We start from the raw sequence: 19201 nt of genomic DNA, 5'->3' as shown, positions 1-19201 counted from the left end.
GAAGTGAGCGGGTAGGAAAGAGTGTATCTCTGGAGATAGGTTTGGCTACTGTGGATAATGGGAAAAAGCCGCTTGTTTTCCCTGGGAAAGGTGAGGGCCTAGAAAACTCTTGATAGACTTATTAAAGAAATAGTGAGCAACCAGCAGGCGAGAGCAAACAGGGCAGGCAGCATGTGGCAGCCAGCCTAAAGGGCCCCTGAACACCCTACTTATGGCTGATGTGGGCACACAACACCCAAAAATGGCCTATTTTCTTATGTGAGCGGTTAGATCTTTACCAAACCTGAGAGTTTAAGATTATCAGGATTTTTTTTTTAAAGATTTTATTTATTTATTTGACAGACAGAGATTACAAGTAGGCAGAGAGGCAGGCAGAGAGAAGGGGGGGGAGGAAGGCTCCCCGCTTAGGAGAGAGCCTGATGCGGGGCTTGATCCCAGGACCCTGGGATCATGACCTGAGCCAAACGCAGAGGCTTTAACCCACCGAGCCACTCAGGCGCCCCATCAGGATGTTTTTTTAAAAGCCTAGGGCCACAGTCTACAGAAAATCAGGAAGGGAACAAAAATCTTAACTACCGTATTGTCTGTCCACTCAGTCTTACCTATTCAAAAAAATCCCAGTGTCCTTTAAATATGGGTAGTGCCATTATTTAGTCCTGTAATCCCAACCATCCTTGGGGGTTATACAGATTGAGAATAGAGAATAAGCTTTTGTTTCCTGGAAGCCGTTATTTCCTTTCCAAACTACACAAGGCATGTGTTAATGATCCTAAACTTTCAGTTAAGAGTTCTATTTTTCATGATTATGCTAGAGATCTTGCTGGGGGTGGTTACACTCTGTGCAAGAACTGACCCTTATGGTGGTAATTAACAGGTAAGATACTCCAACTAGGACTGAATTCTGCTACCTTCCCAAGTGAACCCAGGACAACGGAAACAAGCTTAAATTCCTGAGAATAAACAGAATGAGGAATCCAGAAGAAGTCATAAGGGCTGGCAAACTTTTTCTCCCAAAGGCCAGGGAGTAAACATTTTAAGCTTGTTGGTCAAATTCAGTCTCCTATATTGAGTTTTTAATAATCCTTTAAAAACATAAAACCAAAACAAAGACTGCAAAAATAAGTTGTGGGCTGGATTTCATCCACACATGGGCTGTAATTTGCAATCTCTGGTAAAGACAACAAATAGGAATTCATCTGAGACAGCATATGGGATTTTATTAAGTCAGATACAGATTCAGGCAAACAAGAAATGAACTATAAAGGCAAACTACTATCAGCGAATAATCTGAGCCCAAACAGCTCACAGTAAACATGAAGAGAATGCAGTAAGACTACATGTGAATACAGACGATGCTAAATGGGAAAGCAAGAAAAAAGGGAACACAAGGAGGAAAGAAAGAGACATAACAATTTGTAAGCCATCTCAAGCACCAGGACAACTTCCTTCTACTGTAAACAGGGGCAGTGCAGTTCTGTACAGCCACACACACCAGTTAAGAACTGAAGCACTGGTTCCAGTGAACCAGATCATGACAATCAGGAGAGACACGAGTCTATCAGAACCAAGCTGCTAGGTCAGCAGCCTCCAGCAAGCTAGGACATGAACCTCCTGCAAGCTGTCTCCAGCTACATGACCACACATATACTTAACTCATTTAATAAGCAAAGAGACACAGTTAAGTACAAAAAAGCAAACCATTTACCACCTACTACATAACTTATTTTTTATTGAAAGTATCTTGCATTCGTGATGGATGCTTTCTAGGTTTTTCCAGACACTTTAACGTTAAAGGTTAAATTATTTTTTTACATGCAAGTAGTGTGAAGTTTCCCCCACATGGGATCACTGATTATAAAAAGATGACACACCGCATGGGTTATTTGTCTTTTTTAATTGAAAAGCTAACAGACTGGCTAGTTACATTCCCCCCAAACCACAAACTTAGTAGTAACTGAGTCTCTAGCCAACATATTCAAAGCTGAGAATTAAAAATGCAAAAACAAGTCCTTAGATCCAATTAAGGGAACCCTGCTACATACAGGCTAATCAATACCAGTGGTACTCCTTGACTCCAGGAAGCCGGAAGACACCCTAATAATCCCAATCAAAACATTTACCTCAAGTAGCCTTTTTCCAGTTTCCAACTCATGAATAAAGATAATACGTTGTTAATTCTATTTCAGAAAACTTTTTTCAACTTGTTTTATTTACAATGCCAACTTTTAAAAGGTCATTAAACTAAAGTTAACTAGACAATAAACTAGGCAGAAATCGCTTTACAAAGAGAGGGAAAGCCCAAAATGCCACCTTCTACAGAGAACTCACAGTTCAGGTTTATTTAGAGCAAAGAAAAAAAAACTTTTGATCGTACTAGAAGAAACTCAGCCGTAAGTTTGGAATCTGTACTCAAACTACACATGCAAGGAGGACAATATTCTGCTTAAACAACTGATTCGCTGCTGCCATTTGTCTACTGTTTGTCTAATATTAACAATTATAAACAGAGCAGTGCAACTAGTATTTGGAACAATCCTTACAGTGTTACAGTGTCAGGCATAACATTTCACTTCTCTTCACACCACTGGTTCTCTTTGCGTACCTAGAAGAGACAGATATAAGGAAGTACCTTAAGTAGTCTTAAGACTACTACCTAATGATTCATTAACAGCCTGTGAGGAGGGCCACAAAGGGACAGACGGAAAACTAGAAAAATATCCAGTTACAAGTACATCTCCTTACCCTTCTTTGCCTCCCCAGGTTTTTATTCTGCCCTGCTGAAATTATCAAAAAAGCAAGGCAATGGGCAATTAAAGTTTCAGACGCCAGAGCTAACAGCAAATTCAAATACTTCATTCACATTATTTCAGTTTGTAGTTGTGTCAACATTGTGATTCATTCATTTCTTCTCCCATTCACAAGTCTTAGCTTTCAAGTATCCTGGCAGAACACCCACAGGGGTTGCTATTCTGAAGTCACAGTTATGGGTTACCTTTAAGGTCCCAGGTGCCCAAACCAGGAACTGTGAAGGAGGAAATACCAAAGAGCCCCTATGGTTGAAAACTAATTGTTCTTATGCTTATACAAGAGCAGTAGCATATAAGTGGTTAGACTCAAAGACAGGCCAGCCTCTGAACAAGAATAGTTTTATGACAGAGAAGTACCTATTACCATCCTTCAAATCAAGTCTCCTCGATAGAGACAGATCTTCTCCAGGCATGTTTTGAGTTTTATTTTTTTTTTAAAGCATGTGATCAGAAACAAGCCATGAGCAACCTACCTGGGCTTCCTCTTCTTCAGTAAAGTCATTTTTGATATTGAAGGTCTTGCGGATCTCCTCAGGAGTTTTCCCCTTGATCATATTGGCAACAGTCTTGCATGTAACATCAAGCAAACCTTTGATGTCTAAGTAGTTCGCAGCCTGGAAGTGATTGTTTTTATTAAAGTATATGTGATGTTTTAAACTAAATCCAAGGTTAGTGACTGTAAATCCATACCTAATTAAGCTAAAAATACTAGTTAAGTTTGTGAAATTAAAGGGAAAATCAGCTTCTTTTGTGAAGTATTTTCATACATCCCCTTCGTTACACCTTCTATAATAGCGAGTCCTGCTGCTGCCTTAAGCAAACCACACTACCTGAAATGGTGAAGAATGGCCACTACTTGTGGGTGTGTGTATGTGTATTCTCATGGGCACACAAGCACTACATGGCAAATCTTGACAAAAATATTTAAAGAGGCAGAAGCAGTAACAGCATTGCATTTTACTTATCTTCTCAAAGAATAAGCTTTTGGATTCTTTGGTTTTCTCTGTTTTCTGTTTATATAGATTTCTGCTCTTACCTTTAACATTTCCTTTCTTTGGGTTTAATTTCATCTTTGATTAGTTTAAGGTAAAAACTTAGATCACTGATTTAACTTTTTTTCCTTTCCTTTTTTCTTTTATGAAACTTTTCTTCTTTTCCAATACAGGTGCTTCAGCTACCAACTTCCCACTGAATACTACTTCAGCTACATCTCACACATTCTTATAAGTTGGGTTTTATTTCCATTCAGATCAAAATACTTTCTGGCATAAAATTTCTAATTCTCTCTTCCAATTTTTCTTTCGATTTCTTCTTTGACTCATAGGTTACTGAGAAGTTACTTGTTTTTCCAGGTAGCTTTCGCTCATGGACTTCTAATTTAATATCACCGTGATCAGAAATCACATTGTGTATGCCTTGAATCCTTTCAAATTTGAGACTTGTTTTTTACCTCGACCATGTCGATCTCAATTGTATACACCTGACGATGTATTCGGCTGTCATGAGATTTAATGTTCTATAAATGTCTATCAGAACAAGTTTGTCAATAGTATTATTCGAAGGGACGCCTGGGTGGCTCAGTTGGTTGAGCGGCTGCCTTCGGCTCGGGTCATGATCCCGGCGTCCTGGGATCGAGTCCCGCGTCGGGCTCCTTGCTCAGCGGGGAGCCTGCTTCTCCCTCTGCCTCTGCCTGCCTCTCTGTCTGCCTGTGCTCACTCTCTCTGACAAATAAATAAATAAAATCTTTAAAAAAAAAAAAATAGTATTATTCGAAACTTCTATATCCTTCCTCATTCTACTTGTTTTATCAATTAAGGAGACACATCAGACAGTGGATTTATCTATTTATCCTTTGAGTTCTATTAGTTTTTGTTTCACTTTTTGGAAATTCTTTTAGCATTTAGGACTATACTAGCCTCTTAATAATGGACTGATCCCTTTATCATTATGCAATGACCCTCTTTAACCTCAGTGATATTCTTTGCTCTGAAATCTACTTTAAAATAGTCACTGCAGTTTTCTTTTGATTACTAGTAGCGTAATTTATTTTTCTTCCACCCTGTAAATCTAAGTGTGTCTTTAAAGTGGGTATTCTGGAGACAGCATAGCCGAATCTTTTTTTTCTTAATCCTATGTGATAATCTGCACCCTTGACTTGTTATGTTTAGACCATTTGCATTTAACGTGATTGTTAATATGTGAATTTAAATATACCAGTGCATTTGAGTTTAGAAAGAATTAAAAGTTCAGTAACAATGAATTTAACAAACTCTCTTACAAGTGATAAGGCTCTGAACTAGAGATATCTTAAAGAATGCATTAAAAACATACCAGAATAAGTTCAAACAGTGTTCCTTGGTCAACTTTCAGGAATTCTTGGTCCCAAACAGGGATATCATCTGTCCGCTTTTCTTTATTCTCATCATCCTCAGGAGGAGGGGGGTCATCCTTGTGGTGGGTGCACCACTGAATGACCTGGAACAAAGAAAGCGCATTCCTTTGTGGCATGACGTCACAAGGTACTCGTTCCACTACTGGGGCAGAGTTATTCCTACAATGGGCTAAGAGCTAGCTAGAAGGTGACTTGAGTAAGCAAATTACTGGCTGAGCTTGAAGAGCAAAACTGAAGCTTGAGGAATCTTCACAACCTTAGAGACTAAAAGATCTTAAAAGAAAACCAGGCAGAGAGATTACTTTGACCACATTAAAAAGCTCCTGCATTAAAAAAATACATGAAGTCAGACAGGATAATGAGTGGAAAATATGTGCAACATGAACAAGCAGCAATGGATCACCCTCTAGAACATAAATCTTAAAAATCACTAAAAAGTGGGCACCTGGCTGGCTCAGTCAGTGGAGCATGTGACTCTTGATTTCAGGATCGTGAGTCTGAGCCCCACGTTGCTTGGAAAAAAAACCACTACAGGGCACCTGGGTGGCTCAGTGGGTTAAAGCCTCTGCCTTAGGCTCAGGTCATGATCTCTGGGTCCTGGGATCAAGTCCTGCATCGGGCTCTCTGCTCAGCAGGGAGCCTGTTTCCATCTCTCTCTCTCTGCCTGCCTGCCTCTCTGCCTACTTGTGATCTCTTTCTCTGTCAAATAAATAAATAAAATCTTAAAAAAAAAAACACTACAAAGAAATGGGGTACAGATATGAACAGGCTATTCACAAAGGAAATCTGAATACTCAAACTGGAGAAAACGCTCAGTCTCATTAGATACAAAAATCAACGCTCCAGTCAGGTCCTACTTTAGAATGACCCCCGCCCCCCCAAATTAAAATTTTGATACTCATCACTGGCAACATTGTAAGGACAACAAGAACTTTTATACTGGAGAGTGTAAAATGGTGTAACACCTTTGAAAAGTAATCTAGCAACTACCTAGTGAAGATGATGTGAGTACATTATCACCAAGCAATTCTAAATACCACAAGACTACTGAGTATAAGAACAAAGTAGTAAACAGGGGCACCTGGGTGGCTCAGTCATTGAACGTCTGTCTTCTGTTCAGGTCATGACCCCAGAGTCTTGGGATTGAGCCTGCATCATGCTCCCTGCCCAGGCTCTCCCACTCCCACTGCTCGTGCTCCCTCTCTCACCGTCTCTCTCTCTCTGTTACAAAAAATAAAATCCTGGGGCACCTGGGTGGCTCGGTGGGTTAAAGCCTCTGCCTTCGGCTCGGGTCATGGTCTCAGGGCCCTGGGATCGAGCCCCGCCTCGGGCTCTCTGCTCAGCAGGGAGCCTGCTTCCTCCTCTCTCTGCCTGCCTCTCTGACTACTTGTAATCTCTGTCAAATAAATAAGTAAAATCTTTAAAAATAAATAAATAAATAAAATCCTGGGGTGTCTGGGTGGCTCAGTGGGTTAAAGCCATTGACTTCGGCTTGAGTCATGATCCCAGGGTCCTGGGATCGAGCCCCGCATCAGGCTTTCTGCTCCGTGGGGAGCCTGCTTCCCCCTCTCTCTACCTCTGCCTGCCTCTCTGCCTACTTCTGATCTCTGTCAAATAAATAAACAAAACCTTGAAAAAAAAAATCTTATGGGGCGCCTGGGTGGCTTAGTGGGTTAAAGTCTCTGCCTTCGGCTCGGGTCCTGGTCGGGATCGAGCCCCACATCGGGTTCTCTGCTCGGCGGGGAGCCTGCTTCCTCCTCTCTCTCTGCCTGCCTCTCTGCCTACTACTACTGTCAAATAAATAAATATTAAAAAAAAAATCTTATAAAAAAAGTTAAAAAAAAAAAGAACAAAGCAGTAAACATTTAAGTTTCAGGAAGCAGGTAAGACCACATGTACCATAATAAAGACCAAAATCAACACTGAAAGTGTTAAGTTGTGGAATCTGGGTGGTAGGGTATTTGCTGTGTAATACCACTTTTCTGTGTGATTAAATTTAGTTCATAGTACATAACGTTAGAGAAATAAAATGCTGAAAAAAATGGCAGAGCTGAGAAATTATACTGTCAGGAGGTAAAAAAAGAAAAGAACTATTTCTGGAAGAAAAAGCCAAAATACGAGTCTTTATGAAATAAACAGTATCTTTTTAAGAAGTATTCCAATTGTGTAAGAAAAAGACAGCAATTAATATTTGTTTACATAGGCATTAAAAATAACTCTTAAAAGAGTATTAAGAAATTAACGTTGATTATTCTTACTTGAGGGGGTTTCAGGTCCGATAGAGACAAGGATAGGAGATTTTACTGTGTACTTTTACAGTTTTTAGATCATTTAATTATTCAATGCATAGGTTTAAATATGCCTAAGACTTAATAATGCAAACAGATTAAAAAAACTTACTCTCAGAAGTGGCTCTATATCACCCAGCCCATCAACTGACCTTCTGTACTAACTCCTTGCTTATTCATTATGCTCTAGTCAGCAACACTTGCCTCCCCACCTTTCCTCAAAAGGTAGAGCATGCTCTTGTCTTGGGGTCACTGCACTTGTTCCCAATGCCCACAGTTCTCTTCCTCCACATATTCATCTCTTTATTCAAAGATCAACTTCTCAGGGCACCTGGGTGGCTCAGTGGGTTAAAGCCTCTGCCTTCGGCTCAGGTAATGATCCTCAGGGTCTTGGGATCGAGTCCTGCATCATGCATCAGGCTCTCTGCTCAGCAGGGAGCCTGCTTCTTCCTCTCTCTCTCTGCCTACTTGTGATCTCTATCAAATAAATAAAATCTTGGGGAGAAAAAAAAAGATCAACTTCTCAGTAAGGCATTTCCTGACCACTTTATTTTAAAAATTGCTAACTATCCACCAATCAACCCACTTATAATCCATAGCTTTCCCATCTGACATATTTCTTACATTATACATTTCCCCCAGTTTTAGAATGTTAATTCCCTAAGGGCAAAGACTATCTCTGGTTCACTGCTATACTTCCAGCACCTAAAAAATACCTGGCACTTGAATGAGTGCAAACATAAGTCCTTTTAGATGCACTTTACATTAGCATAAAATATAATGTTAATTGCAAGACAAAACCCAGAAGCTCTAACTACATAAAATATAAAGCTTCTAAACCATAAAATACTCTAAAATGACCTAAGAAAACACAAAGTGATAGAAATGCTATATAAATAACTCCCATAAAAAGCCCACTAGATGGGGCGCCTGGGTGGCTCAGTGGATTAAAGCCTCTGCCTTCGGCTCAGGTCGTGATCCCAGGGTCCTGGGATCAGCCCCGCATTGGGCTCTCTGCTCCGTGGGGAGCCTGCTTTCCTTCCTCTCTCTCTCTGCCGGCCTCTCTACCTACCTGTGATCTCTGTCTGTCAAATAAATAAATAAATAAAATCTTAAAAAAAAAAAAAAAAGCCCACTACAGGGGCACCTGGGTGGCTCAGTGGATTAAAGCCTCTGCCTTCAACTCAGGTCATGATCTCAGGGTCCTGGGATCGAGTCCCGCATGGGGCTCTCTGCTCAGCAGGGAGCCTGCTTCCCCTGCTCTCTCTGCCTGCCTCTCTGCCCACTTGTGATCTCTCTCTCTGTGTCAAATAAATAAATAAAATCTTTTTTAAAAAAATTTTTTTAATTTAAAATCTTAAAAAAAAAAAGCCCACTAGACTACAAAATGGATGAACCTTGAAAACATTATGCAAAGTAAAATAAACCAGAAACAAAAAGACAAATATTGTATAATCCCACCTTAGAAGGTACCCTCAACAGTCCAATTCATAGAGACAGAGAACAGAATAGTGGTTACAAGGGGCTGGACAGGGAGTATTGAGGAGTTGTTTAAAGGTACAGTTTCAGTTTGCAATGATGAAAATTTTCTGGAGACAGTGAGTCATGGTGACTGCACAACAGTGCAAACGTATTTAATGCCACTAAATTGTCCATGTAAGGAAGTTAAAAATGGTAATTTTAAAAAAATGGTAATTTTTATGTTATGTATTTATAACAATTTTTTAAAAGCCCGTAAGAAAGACATGCAAGGGAAAACAAATAAGAAAATATAAATGGTCAGTAACATGCATAAAAAATGTTCAGGCTTAGAGAATCACTTTTTACCCAGTTCAGGGCAATTAAAAGAACTGATAATAGTCAATTATGGTAAGATATGGAAAAATATGCAGCACAGCTGCATCACACACCAGGGTCAAGAGAAAGCAGAAGATGAAATTGCATATGGCTAACGACTTTTGAAAATCTCTGAGAAAAGGGCCAAATGGAACCAACCATTCCCATTTCTAAGCCTAGTTAATTTCCTCTGCCTTGTAAAAACTGGGTGCTGTTTCTCCAAATGAGTATCCCATTAAATACCTGGTTCTGTTATGGAGCCATGTGCCCTGAAACACTAAGGATTCTATTCAATGTCAAGAGCCTTTTATGCTTAAAACACAAGGTAAGGTGATCAAGGATGGGGAAACATTTGTTCTCAAGCTCCTTTGAGGCTACAGCTATCCAGTGGACAAACAAAATTTTTCCTTTTTGCTAAGCACATACAGTCATACTTCAGTAATTTAAATGTTAATCAAAAAGACTACAGAACTACCCCTGAAACAAATAATACATTATATGTTAATCAAAAAACAACAACAAAAGACTACAGAACTCAGGGTGACTGGGTGGCTCAGTCAGTTTAAGTGTCCGACTCTTGATCTCAGCTCAGGTCTTGATGTCAGGGTGCTAAGTTCAAGCCCCACATTGGGCTCTGCACTGGGGATGGAACCTACTCAAAAAAAAAAAAAAAAAAAGACTACACAAATCAAGTATTCACAGGGCCTGATTAAATAATTACAACAGACATTTAGAGTCCTAATCCGCCTATGTAAGGGAGCTACCTATGTAGCAGTATAGAAGACCGCCCAAATGTTCAATGACAAAAGAAACGTACATACTCAAGTACACACTTAGTTGCCTTACCTTTTTTAATATTGCTGCATTAACATTTGGTAGAGGAACTGGATCATCATCTCCTTCATCGTCCATTCCCAAATCTAAGAAAACCAAGAGACTTGTCATTATTTCCCAATTCTAATATTTACACTAACCAGATATCTCAGACAAGTAACATGAAAAGTATTCTACTTAAAATAGTTCTCTTATGAGCATTTAAAAATTAGCAGTTCCTAACAAGAGGTCCATAAACCACACAAAACTATATAAAGTTGTATGAGTAGACAAACACAGGAATATTACATAAACAGAATCCTTAATGAGGAAGAAAAGTAACAAAGGGGACTGAGATGACTAGAAAGCCATGTGGGCTGGAGGCATCAAAGCCAGACCATTATCCTTACTTTTTATACCAAAATCTCTAGATGGGCAGCATTTAGAAAAACAGAATAAAAAGCATTTCAAGTAATGGAATCTCAATCTATTAAAACCCGAAGCCCAAATATGTATATATACATACACAACAAATCATGCAGCCACTGACAAAAATAAGGCAGGCAGCTACATACATACTTGGTATGATTTCAGGATTAAAGCTGTTAAAAGTCAGGTATAAGAAAATGTTATTTGAATAAAAATGGGTATAGATGTATATATTTATTTATTTAAAAAAAATTTTTTTTAAAGATCTCATTTATTTGACAGAGCACATGCACAAGCAGGGGCAGACATTTAACTGACTGAGCCACCCAGGTGCCCCTACGCTTATATATTTAGATTTAAAATATCTCCAGCAGTATACGTAACAAATTATTAATATTACGTGTAGGGAAGTTAACAACAATGTGGGTTGAGGGATTCAATTTCAATGTATACCCATTATTATTCATATACATATTATCTATAATTTTTAATCTACAGGTTGTTCTGATAAAAAGCCTAACTTTCAAATTCTCAAAGTGACTGGTTAAGTTCAAAGAAAAAACTTAAAATTAAAATCCCTATTATGTAAAGATTCTAAATAAGAATATTTTTCATGCCAAATGTGTCTGTCTTCCAGTTTCTACATGACTTAAAAAAGAGCTGCCCACAATTAATTAGTAGTTAGCAAGTACCAATATTAGAGGCCAAAAGTTACTTCAGCTCTATACTGCTTATAGCTGAGTATCAGTTATGCTGACATGGCCAGTGTTCAGTCAAACCATTTGAATTTTTTATATGTAACAGGTGTCCTAGGCAGTGGAGAGTCAGCAATGAATATGGAAGGATAGAAAAGAATTGTTACAATTTTAGATAGAACTGCTCAAGATGTCTCACTGACAAGATGATACTGTGTAGTAAAATCCTAAAGGAGAGAGAACACCTAAACGGTAGAAGTCACAAACACAAAGGCCGTCTGATAGGACATTCTGGCATGTTGTAGTAACACTAAAGCAATCTAGTGTTACTAGAGCATGGTTAGCAAGGGTGAAAGAACTAGATGAGACCAGTGACAGGAGACCTGATGGTAACAGGGTCTCAAACATTTTGGCTACTGTATTGGGAAGAGATGGCAGTGAGGAGCCAAGAAAAGAAGGAAATCAGCTATGGGGCTGGCAATAATCCTAGCACAAGATGGTGGCCTGTTTACAGGTTTACAGCTATAGAAGAAGAAATGATCCAATTCTGTATGCATTTTGATGGTAGAGGCAAAAAGATTTGCCAACAGATGGCAAGTACAATGTGAGTAAGGGAAGACTAAGGTTTATGACATGAGGAGCTCGATGGATGAAACTGCCACTGGAGTTGCCATTAACTGATACGGGGAAGGCTATCAGAGAACTGTTATTTTGAAGGGCTGGGAATTAAGAACTTAGTTTCCTAAGTCTGAGGTACCTATAAAGGTATGCAAGTAGACCAAGCAGTTAAATATGCCAAGACTAAAAATTAAAAGAGGATAGCTTGGGGAACTAATGTATAGATAGCTTATAACACTATCAGTCTAAGTGAGATAACCAAGGAAACGAAGGAGTATAAATATAATGAAAAGATCCAATGATTAAGTCAGTCCTCGTGAACTACAAGCATTAAAGATGAGAAGACAAAAAGCTCAGTAAAGTATCCTGGAAGTGGAATTAGAAGGGGATGATAAAATGGGGTCGAGTGGTCTAGATGAGAAATCAAACAGAAAATGATGCACTTGAGAACATGGAAGCCACTGAGCTTAGCAAGCAGTTTCACTGGAGTGGTAAAGAGCAGAGCAGATTCAAAATTTATGTTATTTTGTTGGAGAGATGGATCACTCATTTACTCTCCTCCTTTCTACCAATGTTATTCCCTGATCCCATCTCAACCTAGAGTACAACTATAAAAAATGACTGTGTCAATTTGGACTAAGCCCACTTTTGCTTTTCCTGTACTAGTATGAACTATTCTTAATCAGGAGAGAATAAGAAGTTCACTATATAAAATACTTGTGTTTGGGGAATCAAGATAGTACAGGAAATATAATACAGAAGACCAACTGGTTTAGATTCAAACATTATTTGGAAGAAGGCTTTTAAGTCGAATTAAAAATAAGGGCCTTAGGATCACTTCTCTAGCATTTAAACTAAGAATGCACAATGTCTTTTCTACTTTTAGACTGAATGCACAAGTATCAACAGTCATGCCTTTAAGCTATTTAGTTTCAAGGACTTCTGAAAGACAACTGTATCTTGATACCACATCCTGGACCTGAACAAATCAGTCAATCCACATGTATACATGCCAAGATTTTCACTTCTGATTATCCTGTGATTAGGTTTTATTTCCGTTTTCTAAGTCACAAAAAACTCATAATCAGAGATACTGCAGATGCCAAATTCAATAGACTCCAATCCTGAACAGGCTAGAATTCTATATAAGCCGCCGGTACTTAAAGCCATTCACCTTTGATGTCCAAAGACTATGGAAAAAAAGAATCATTTAACTGTTGCTGTCTATCACTCCACTTGCTTCAGTGATCAAAAGAGGCATGGAAAACCTTCAAGGAGCCCTATGTTCTTACACTAGGCAAATGCCTCTTTGAAGCAGCACAGGAGAGATCAGTGTGCCAGACACCAATGAGATGAAATAAAGAGCACTTTCATTGCCAAAGCAAGTATTCAGGCAGCAATTTTGGCATCAGTTTCCACATCTTCTAGATAAAGCCTTATTCACCTGCCTTTAGGGACACCTGGATTGCTTTCACACTCTTTATTAGTGACCATATCATAGTTCTTCACTCAACAAGTACTTGATGAACAGTGACTGAAGGAGGTACCAAGGGGTTTACAACAAAGTAGAAGTCATCTATTTATTTAAGTTACCAGGATACAGAACTCTAAGCACCACATGATTGGTACTAATTACCAAAAGAGTTACACCTTCAGCTTTTATCAGCAAACAGAAGTCACCAACTTAGAAAATAGAAGACACACCCTCTGCAATCTAGCTTCTGCCTCTACCACACCTAATAAAAGCAGTTAAGAAATCCTCTTACTATGAAATTCCAAATGACTAGTGTGCCGTGTATGAATGTGATAATCATTCTGATCACCTCAAAATGCCTCCCTCTACCCTTGGCTTCCATAAATCTTACTCCACTGATTCTCCACTTCTGACTTCTACTTGCTTAACACCTGCCTCCCGTTCCAATATAGCTGACTGCCAACCTCATTTACTCCCATAAATACTCCTATAATCCACTACACAAAGTCCATGTATCTCCAGTAGTCCACAGCTCAGAGGCCAAGATCCACATACTACTCAACTGCCTAGTAGACTGTTACAAAAATCTTCTGGGGAAGTGGGAGGGCGGACTGAACATACCTAACATGGTCACCTCAAAGTCACTTTCCATTTCTCTCAAACCCATTCTTGAGTTTTACCAACTACAGTATCACAATCTCATTCCACACCAATAAACCCCAACTAAAAACCTCAACTCTACTTTTTGCTAACATAGCTTGTCTACTTTACTTCAAAATAATCTCCCCAAAATTCTAATTTTACTAGATTTGAAAGTACCATCTCACTAGCACTATCCACTGTAGTTTCTCCACAAGCTTGAAAAATAACATCAGCCAAGATGGAATCCAGCACCCCTTGGCACACTACACTAATACACTAATTACACTAATTACATGTGACAGCCTGTCTTGTTTGGTGTCTTTCTCCCTTTCTAGTTTAAAAATTCTTCAAGAGCAAAGACTATTTCACACTTAACTTCCTTTGACCCCCATAGCTAGTGCTTCACATGTAACTTTTCTCTTAAGCATAAGCTACATGAAAACCTTTGATATCTGAATACTAAAGAGAAGTCTTATTACTGTTAGTTTTTTTTTCCACCAATGCTAGAAATCAAATTGTAATGTCTCCATATACTATTAATGTCCCCCATTCCACTGGTTAATATTAATTTTAACTCAAGTTTCAAAATGTTTCAGGACCTGTTTTCTAACTTTACCTTCTTCAATGTGCTATGTATATGCTTTGCAGCAGTTTCAGAGGAATGACAATGGACAAAATGGAAAACTTGGTTAAAAAAAAAAAAGACATCTCAGTTTACCATCTACTCAGCTTACTTCTCTGTTGAAACAAAGTACTGTATTTAGATACCATACAGGAAGGTATCTCTTTTTCAGAGCCTTTTTTCTCATTAGAAACTGTGAATCCAAATTCACTTGAAACAGAATTGGGCCATTGTCTGATGCTTGGAAATCACTTCAATATTAGCTTATGGTCTTCCCTAGATGAAAAAAATCCATTAATTTAGACAATGCAGAAAGGATGTCCCGTTATCAGAAAGATGCAGTTAATTCTTTAATTAAAAAAAATGTAAACTTGACTCCTTCATACTTTTGAGGATTTAATGACAAATTGAGACATGTATAAATTCAATGTTCACGGGTTATCTCCAACTAAATATTACTTCCTCTTTCCCTGGCCAAAGTCTTCTAATAAACTTACCTTCCAACATGGTCTTGATAGTCACAGACTGTTTGGCAATTTCAACATCAACTTCAAATATCTCTCCATCAGAACTCTGCAACTTAATTGAAGGCATCTAAAAAAAAGTATTATATTGAATTTGAAATTTAAGAGAGATTCGTTTTATACATTTCATCAACTAGTCTGTTTTTAGAAATTATGTATAAAATCTTAATGCCATGTAGTTATCTATATAACCCTGTAAAACACTGCAAGTGTTATTCACAGGCCAGCACAGAAGGGTTGCTATCAATTTTTTCAAAGTATAGCTCTTAGGAACCCAAGTTTTTAAGGTTTGCCCTACTGAACTTACTACTGATACAAATTTAAGAGTTACATTCTACATTTTTTTTACATTCTACATTTTTAATGCAAAATATATTTAAAATAAACTTATTTAGTCTGTGCCTGCATTTTTTTTAATTTATTTATTTTAAAGAGAGCAGGAGAGGAACAACGTATGCATGCACATACCCACATGAGGGAGGGACAGAGGGAGCAAGAATCTTAAGCAGACTCTGTGCGAGCATGGAACCCCACATGGGGCTCAATCCCATCACCCTGAGATCATGACTGGAGCCAAAACCAAGACCTGGAGGCTTAACCGACTGCATCACCCAAGGACCCCTTTGCCTGTCTTTCTGATGTCACTAAATACGGACTATTCTCATCTGAATAGTTAGCTGCCACAATCAACCTGCAAACCAGAGGGTGGTCAGTCCAAAATAAACAAAGCTACCAAATAAAATACAAACTTTCCAATAGTGAGACTTACCATTGAAAAATGAGTTGTGATCCAAAGAGGGTATGAAATTCTTGTTTTATGTTTGCATCAATGTAAAATATACAAGATAATAATATCTTTAAGAATAAATCTAATCTGCTAAGCCAAATAAGGTACTTAAATTTAACAGGCCTTTTTATCTTTCATTACTGACTGTCCAGGTGCCCAAGTTTTTCTGCTAAAATCCTCATTGAAATTACCTGTTACTTGCTTCAAAAATGTGTTTATTAACTCAGATTAATTGTGAATCATTGGGAAAAAAATACCTCTTAGATAAAAATCAGCTAAGCAATTAACTACAAAGGACTTAAATTCTAGCAAAAACTAAAACAAAACAAAACAAAAACCAATTCTTTACAATTTAAGGTTCTAAGCAATCAATCTATTTTCAGATTCTTGAGGGAAGAAGGAAGGGCAGCAATACCTGATAATTACTTCATGATCCCTTCAAATATAAAATAGATTTTAAAAGGACCGTGCTTCTCAGGTATTCATAATACTGCAATGTCACTATTAAGACTGTAGAATTTGGCATTTAAAACATTCCCTGCACCTATTTTAGGATCAAAGCCTCCATTAAATTAGTTAAAATATCCATTTGGCTTTTCTTAGACAATTATTTCCATCTCCCAAATAAGCTGTTAGAGAAAGGAAGCAAAAAGGTAAAACTATGTTTTAAAATCAGCCACTGATATATGCTGCTCTCACTCATCCATGGTTGAAGCGAATCAGATTTCACTTTTCAGTTCACAAATATGTCTGTTCCTCCATGTTGCTTAGTGCTTGCCAATAATGCAGTTGTCCTATTCAACAGAGAAGGGCCCAGAGCATAGGACCTTCCCTGTGACAAGGCAATAACAAAAGGTACCCCCCAAAGAAATATTTTAACGTGAACCCAATTTTTAATTACAAAACATTCTATACTCTTTTTATATTCCATAGTACTGGAATGAACACTAAAGAAAGACAAGTCTGGCAATACAGTCGATAAAATTTTAAGCACGATGACCATTTCATATTTCTTTCAAATAACTCTTGGTAAATAACCAGATCTGCTTAGTCATAGTCAAATTCCTATATTAGGTTACTATTAAGGGAGCTGAGATCTTATTAAATAAGCAGGCAGCAATGGATTAATCTGTAATCGAATGTATTTTGTGATCCCCAACTTAACACACAAGAGAAATTTTTCTAATGTCACAGAGCTAGAATTCAACGCAAAACTGTATTGATAACGGACGAGATCTTGATTTGACATGCTTGTAAGACAACTCCTAAAGTTCCTTATCTGGAAAATTAATCATCCTCCGTGACTGGCATGAGGTAGATTCTATCAACAACGTAAAGAAAACACCTGTGTTTTCAGTGACCCGAATTCTGACACCTTTTGAAAGCTGAATGGACAAGTATGCACTGCTCTATGACACAGATACACTCTATTGTGAGGCTTTGATGAAAAATTCATGACCCCAAAACCCAAACCTGAGACCCTTGTCCAGGCCAACCTCCAATTTCTGTAAAACTTAAGTGTCTGGCTTTGAAAGAATTGGGCCGTCTAAAAGTCACACCACTATGGTGAGAACATCTGCTATTTCAACAGTTGTTTCACCAACTCCAAACTACGGCAAAATAATGGAGAAAAATACTCTGAAGGAGCAGGCAGCCTGCTGGGCAAAAGTGCAGCCCAAGCACAGTTAACAGCACCGGTGACTAGTAACGCCAGATAAAAGGAAGAGAAAGGATGGGAGCGGAAAATCCAGCGCTCCCAGACTCCCACCGCCACGCTCCTTCCAGACACCAAAACAACAAACACGCGCCCGCGCCCACGCCCACGCCACCCTAGGGGCCTCCACTGAAAGCCCCGCCGCCCTGGGTCCCGGAGGCCGACAGGCTGACGGCCAAAGGAGGCTCCGGGCCGCCGCCTGGGCCTTGCAGCCGAGCTCCGCGCGGGCGGACACTCGCCCCGTGCGAAGAGGGACCAATCCCGGGCCCGTCTCGCACCTTCTCCCGCTCGCCCGCCAGCCCCTAGGCCCACGAGGCGCTGTGAGGACGCGCGGCCAGGAGAGGGGCTTGCCGCCACCTCCCGAGAACAGGGTGGGCGACGGGTTCCACTGGGCCTTAGGCCAGGCCCAGTGCTTCCCGCCTCCGGCAGGCCCAAGCCTCAGCCGTGCGGCCTCCCAGCTCGTCAATCTACGGCGCCCCCCGCCCTTCCCCCTCGGTCGGCTGCCACTCACGGTGCTCGGTCTCAGGCCGACTGCCGGTCGGAGGCTGACAAAAACACAGCGGCCTCCGGAACGCGGGGAGAAACGCGGAGAACAAGGCCACTACAGCGGCGCGGCGCGGCGTCGGCCTTTATAAGAGCGGGCGCAGGCGCCGAGGACCCCGGCGCCCGTGGCGTCACAGAGCCGGTGGGGCTGGCCGCCGAGATCGCCTGACGCAGGCAGAGGACGGCGGGGCGGGCAGGCGGCGGGCGCGACGGCGCGGGGGCGGGGCTTCGTTCTCACACGGCGCCCCGCACCCCCGCCCCACCCCCACCGCACCCCTGCAAGCGCGGCTTGCTGTCCTGAAAGCAGGAACGCCGGGCTGACTGGGGCACTCTGGAGCCTGCAAGGGTCCTTCAGGCAGGGGCTGGCCTAAGCCGAATTAAAGACCCCAGTCCTGAAAAGCCTAGAAACCGCGAGTGGGTGTGTGGCGCGGAGGGGTTGGTGTTGAGGAGGGTGACTCCCCTTTCGTGATGGGGAGAGGGAACCTGGAGGAAGAATGGCAGATGGACGATGGCAGTCACCGCTCTGGGATTCCTCTTAGGGTCTCAGTGACATCCCCCGGGCCCGGCATGCGTTAGCTACTTACTCTCCACAATGACCCATGAGGGGCAGTGTGTTGCCCATTCCCAGCCTTTTTTTTTTTTTTTTTTAAAGATTTTACTTATTTATTTGACAGAGAGAGAGAGAGCAGAAGTAGGCAGAGGCAAGCCAGCAGGCTCCCCGCTGAGCAGAGAGCCCCATGAGGGGGATGGGGGGTGGGGGCTCTATCCCCGGACTCCGGGATCATGACCAGAGCCGAAAGCAGAGGCTTTAACCCACTGAGCCACCCAGGCGCCCCCCTTTCCCAGCTTTATGCCTTAGAACAGATCCAGAACAGCACGGTGTAGTGCTCTTCAGCCTTGTTGCCTACAGTTGTTTTCTAGAGAGGCCTCCTGGCCACAAGAACCATTGCTGCAGCGAAACCCCAAGTCTGGAAAGGAGGCTCCCTAGCGGCGAAAATCCATTCACTCAGCAGTCAG

At 40.5% G+C, this 19201-nt stretch overlaps 1 protein-coding gene across 1 annotated transcript; it reads right to left on the bottom strand.

The window, feature by feature from the left end:
* Positions 1-1712: 1712 nt before the first annotated feature.
* On the bottom strand, positions 1713-18360 carry SKP1 (S-phase kinase associated protein 1). The gene is made up of 6 exons (XM_080803749.1): positions 18153-18360; positions 15114-15210; positions 10170-10243; positions 5139-5282; positions 3281-3421; positions 1713-2602 (listed from the first exon to the last, which is right to left on the bottom strand). Exons 2-6 carry the CDS (start codon positions 15208-15210, stop codon positions 2567-2569), a joined length of 492 nt encoding a protein of 163 aa, XP_080659875.1. The 5' UTR covers positions 18153-18360; the 3' UTR covers positions 1713-2566.
* Positions 18361-19201: the final 841 nt, after the last annotated feature.

The sequence above is a fragment of the Martes martes genome (genome assembly GCF_963455335.1).
Source record: "Martes martes genome assembly, chromosome: 5".
Classification (NCBI taxonomy): Eukaryota; Metazoa; Chordata; class Mammalia; order Carnivora; family Mustelidae; genus Martes; species Martes martes.
Note: the sequence above shows the minus strand (reverse complement) of the source record. Positions and strands in the feature narration are given on the sequence as shown.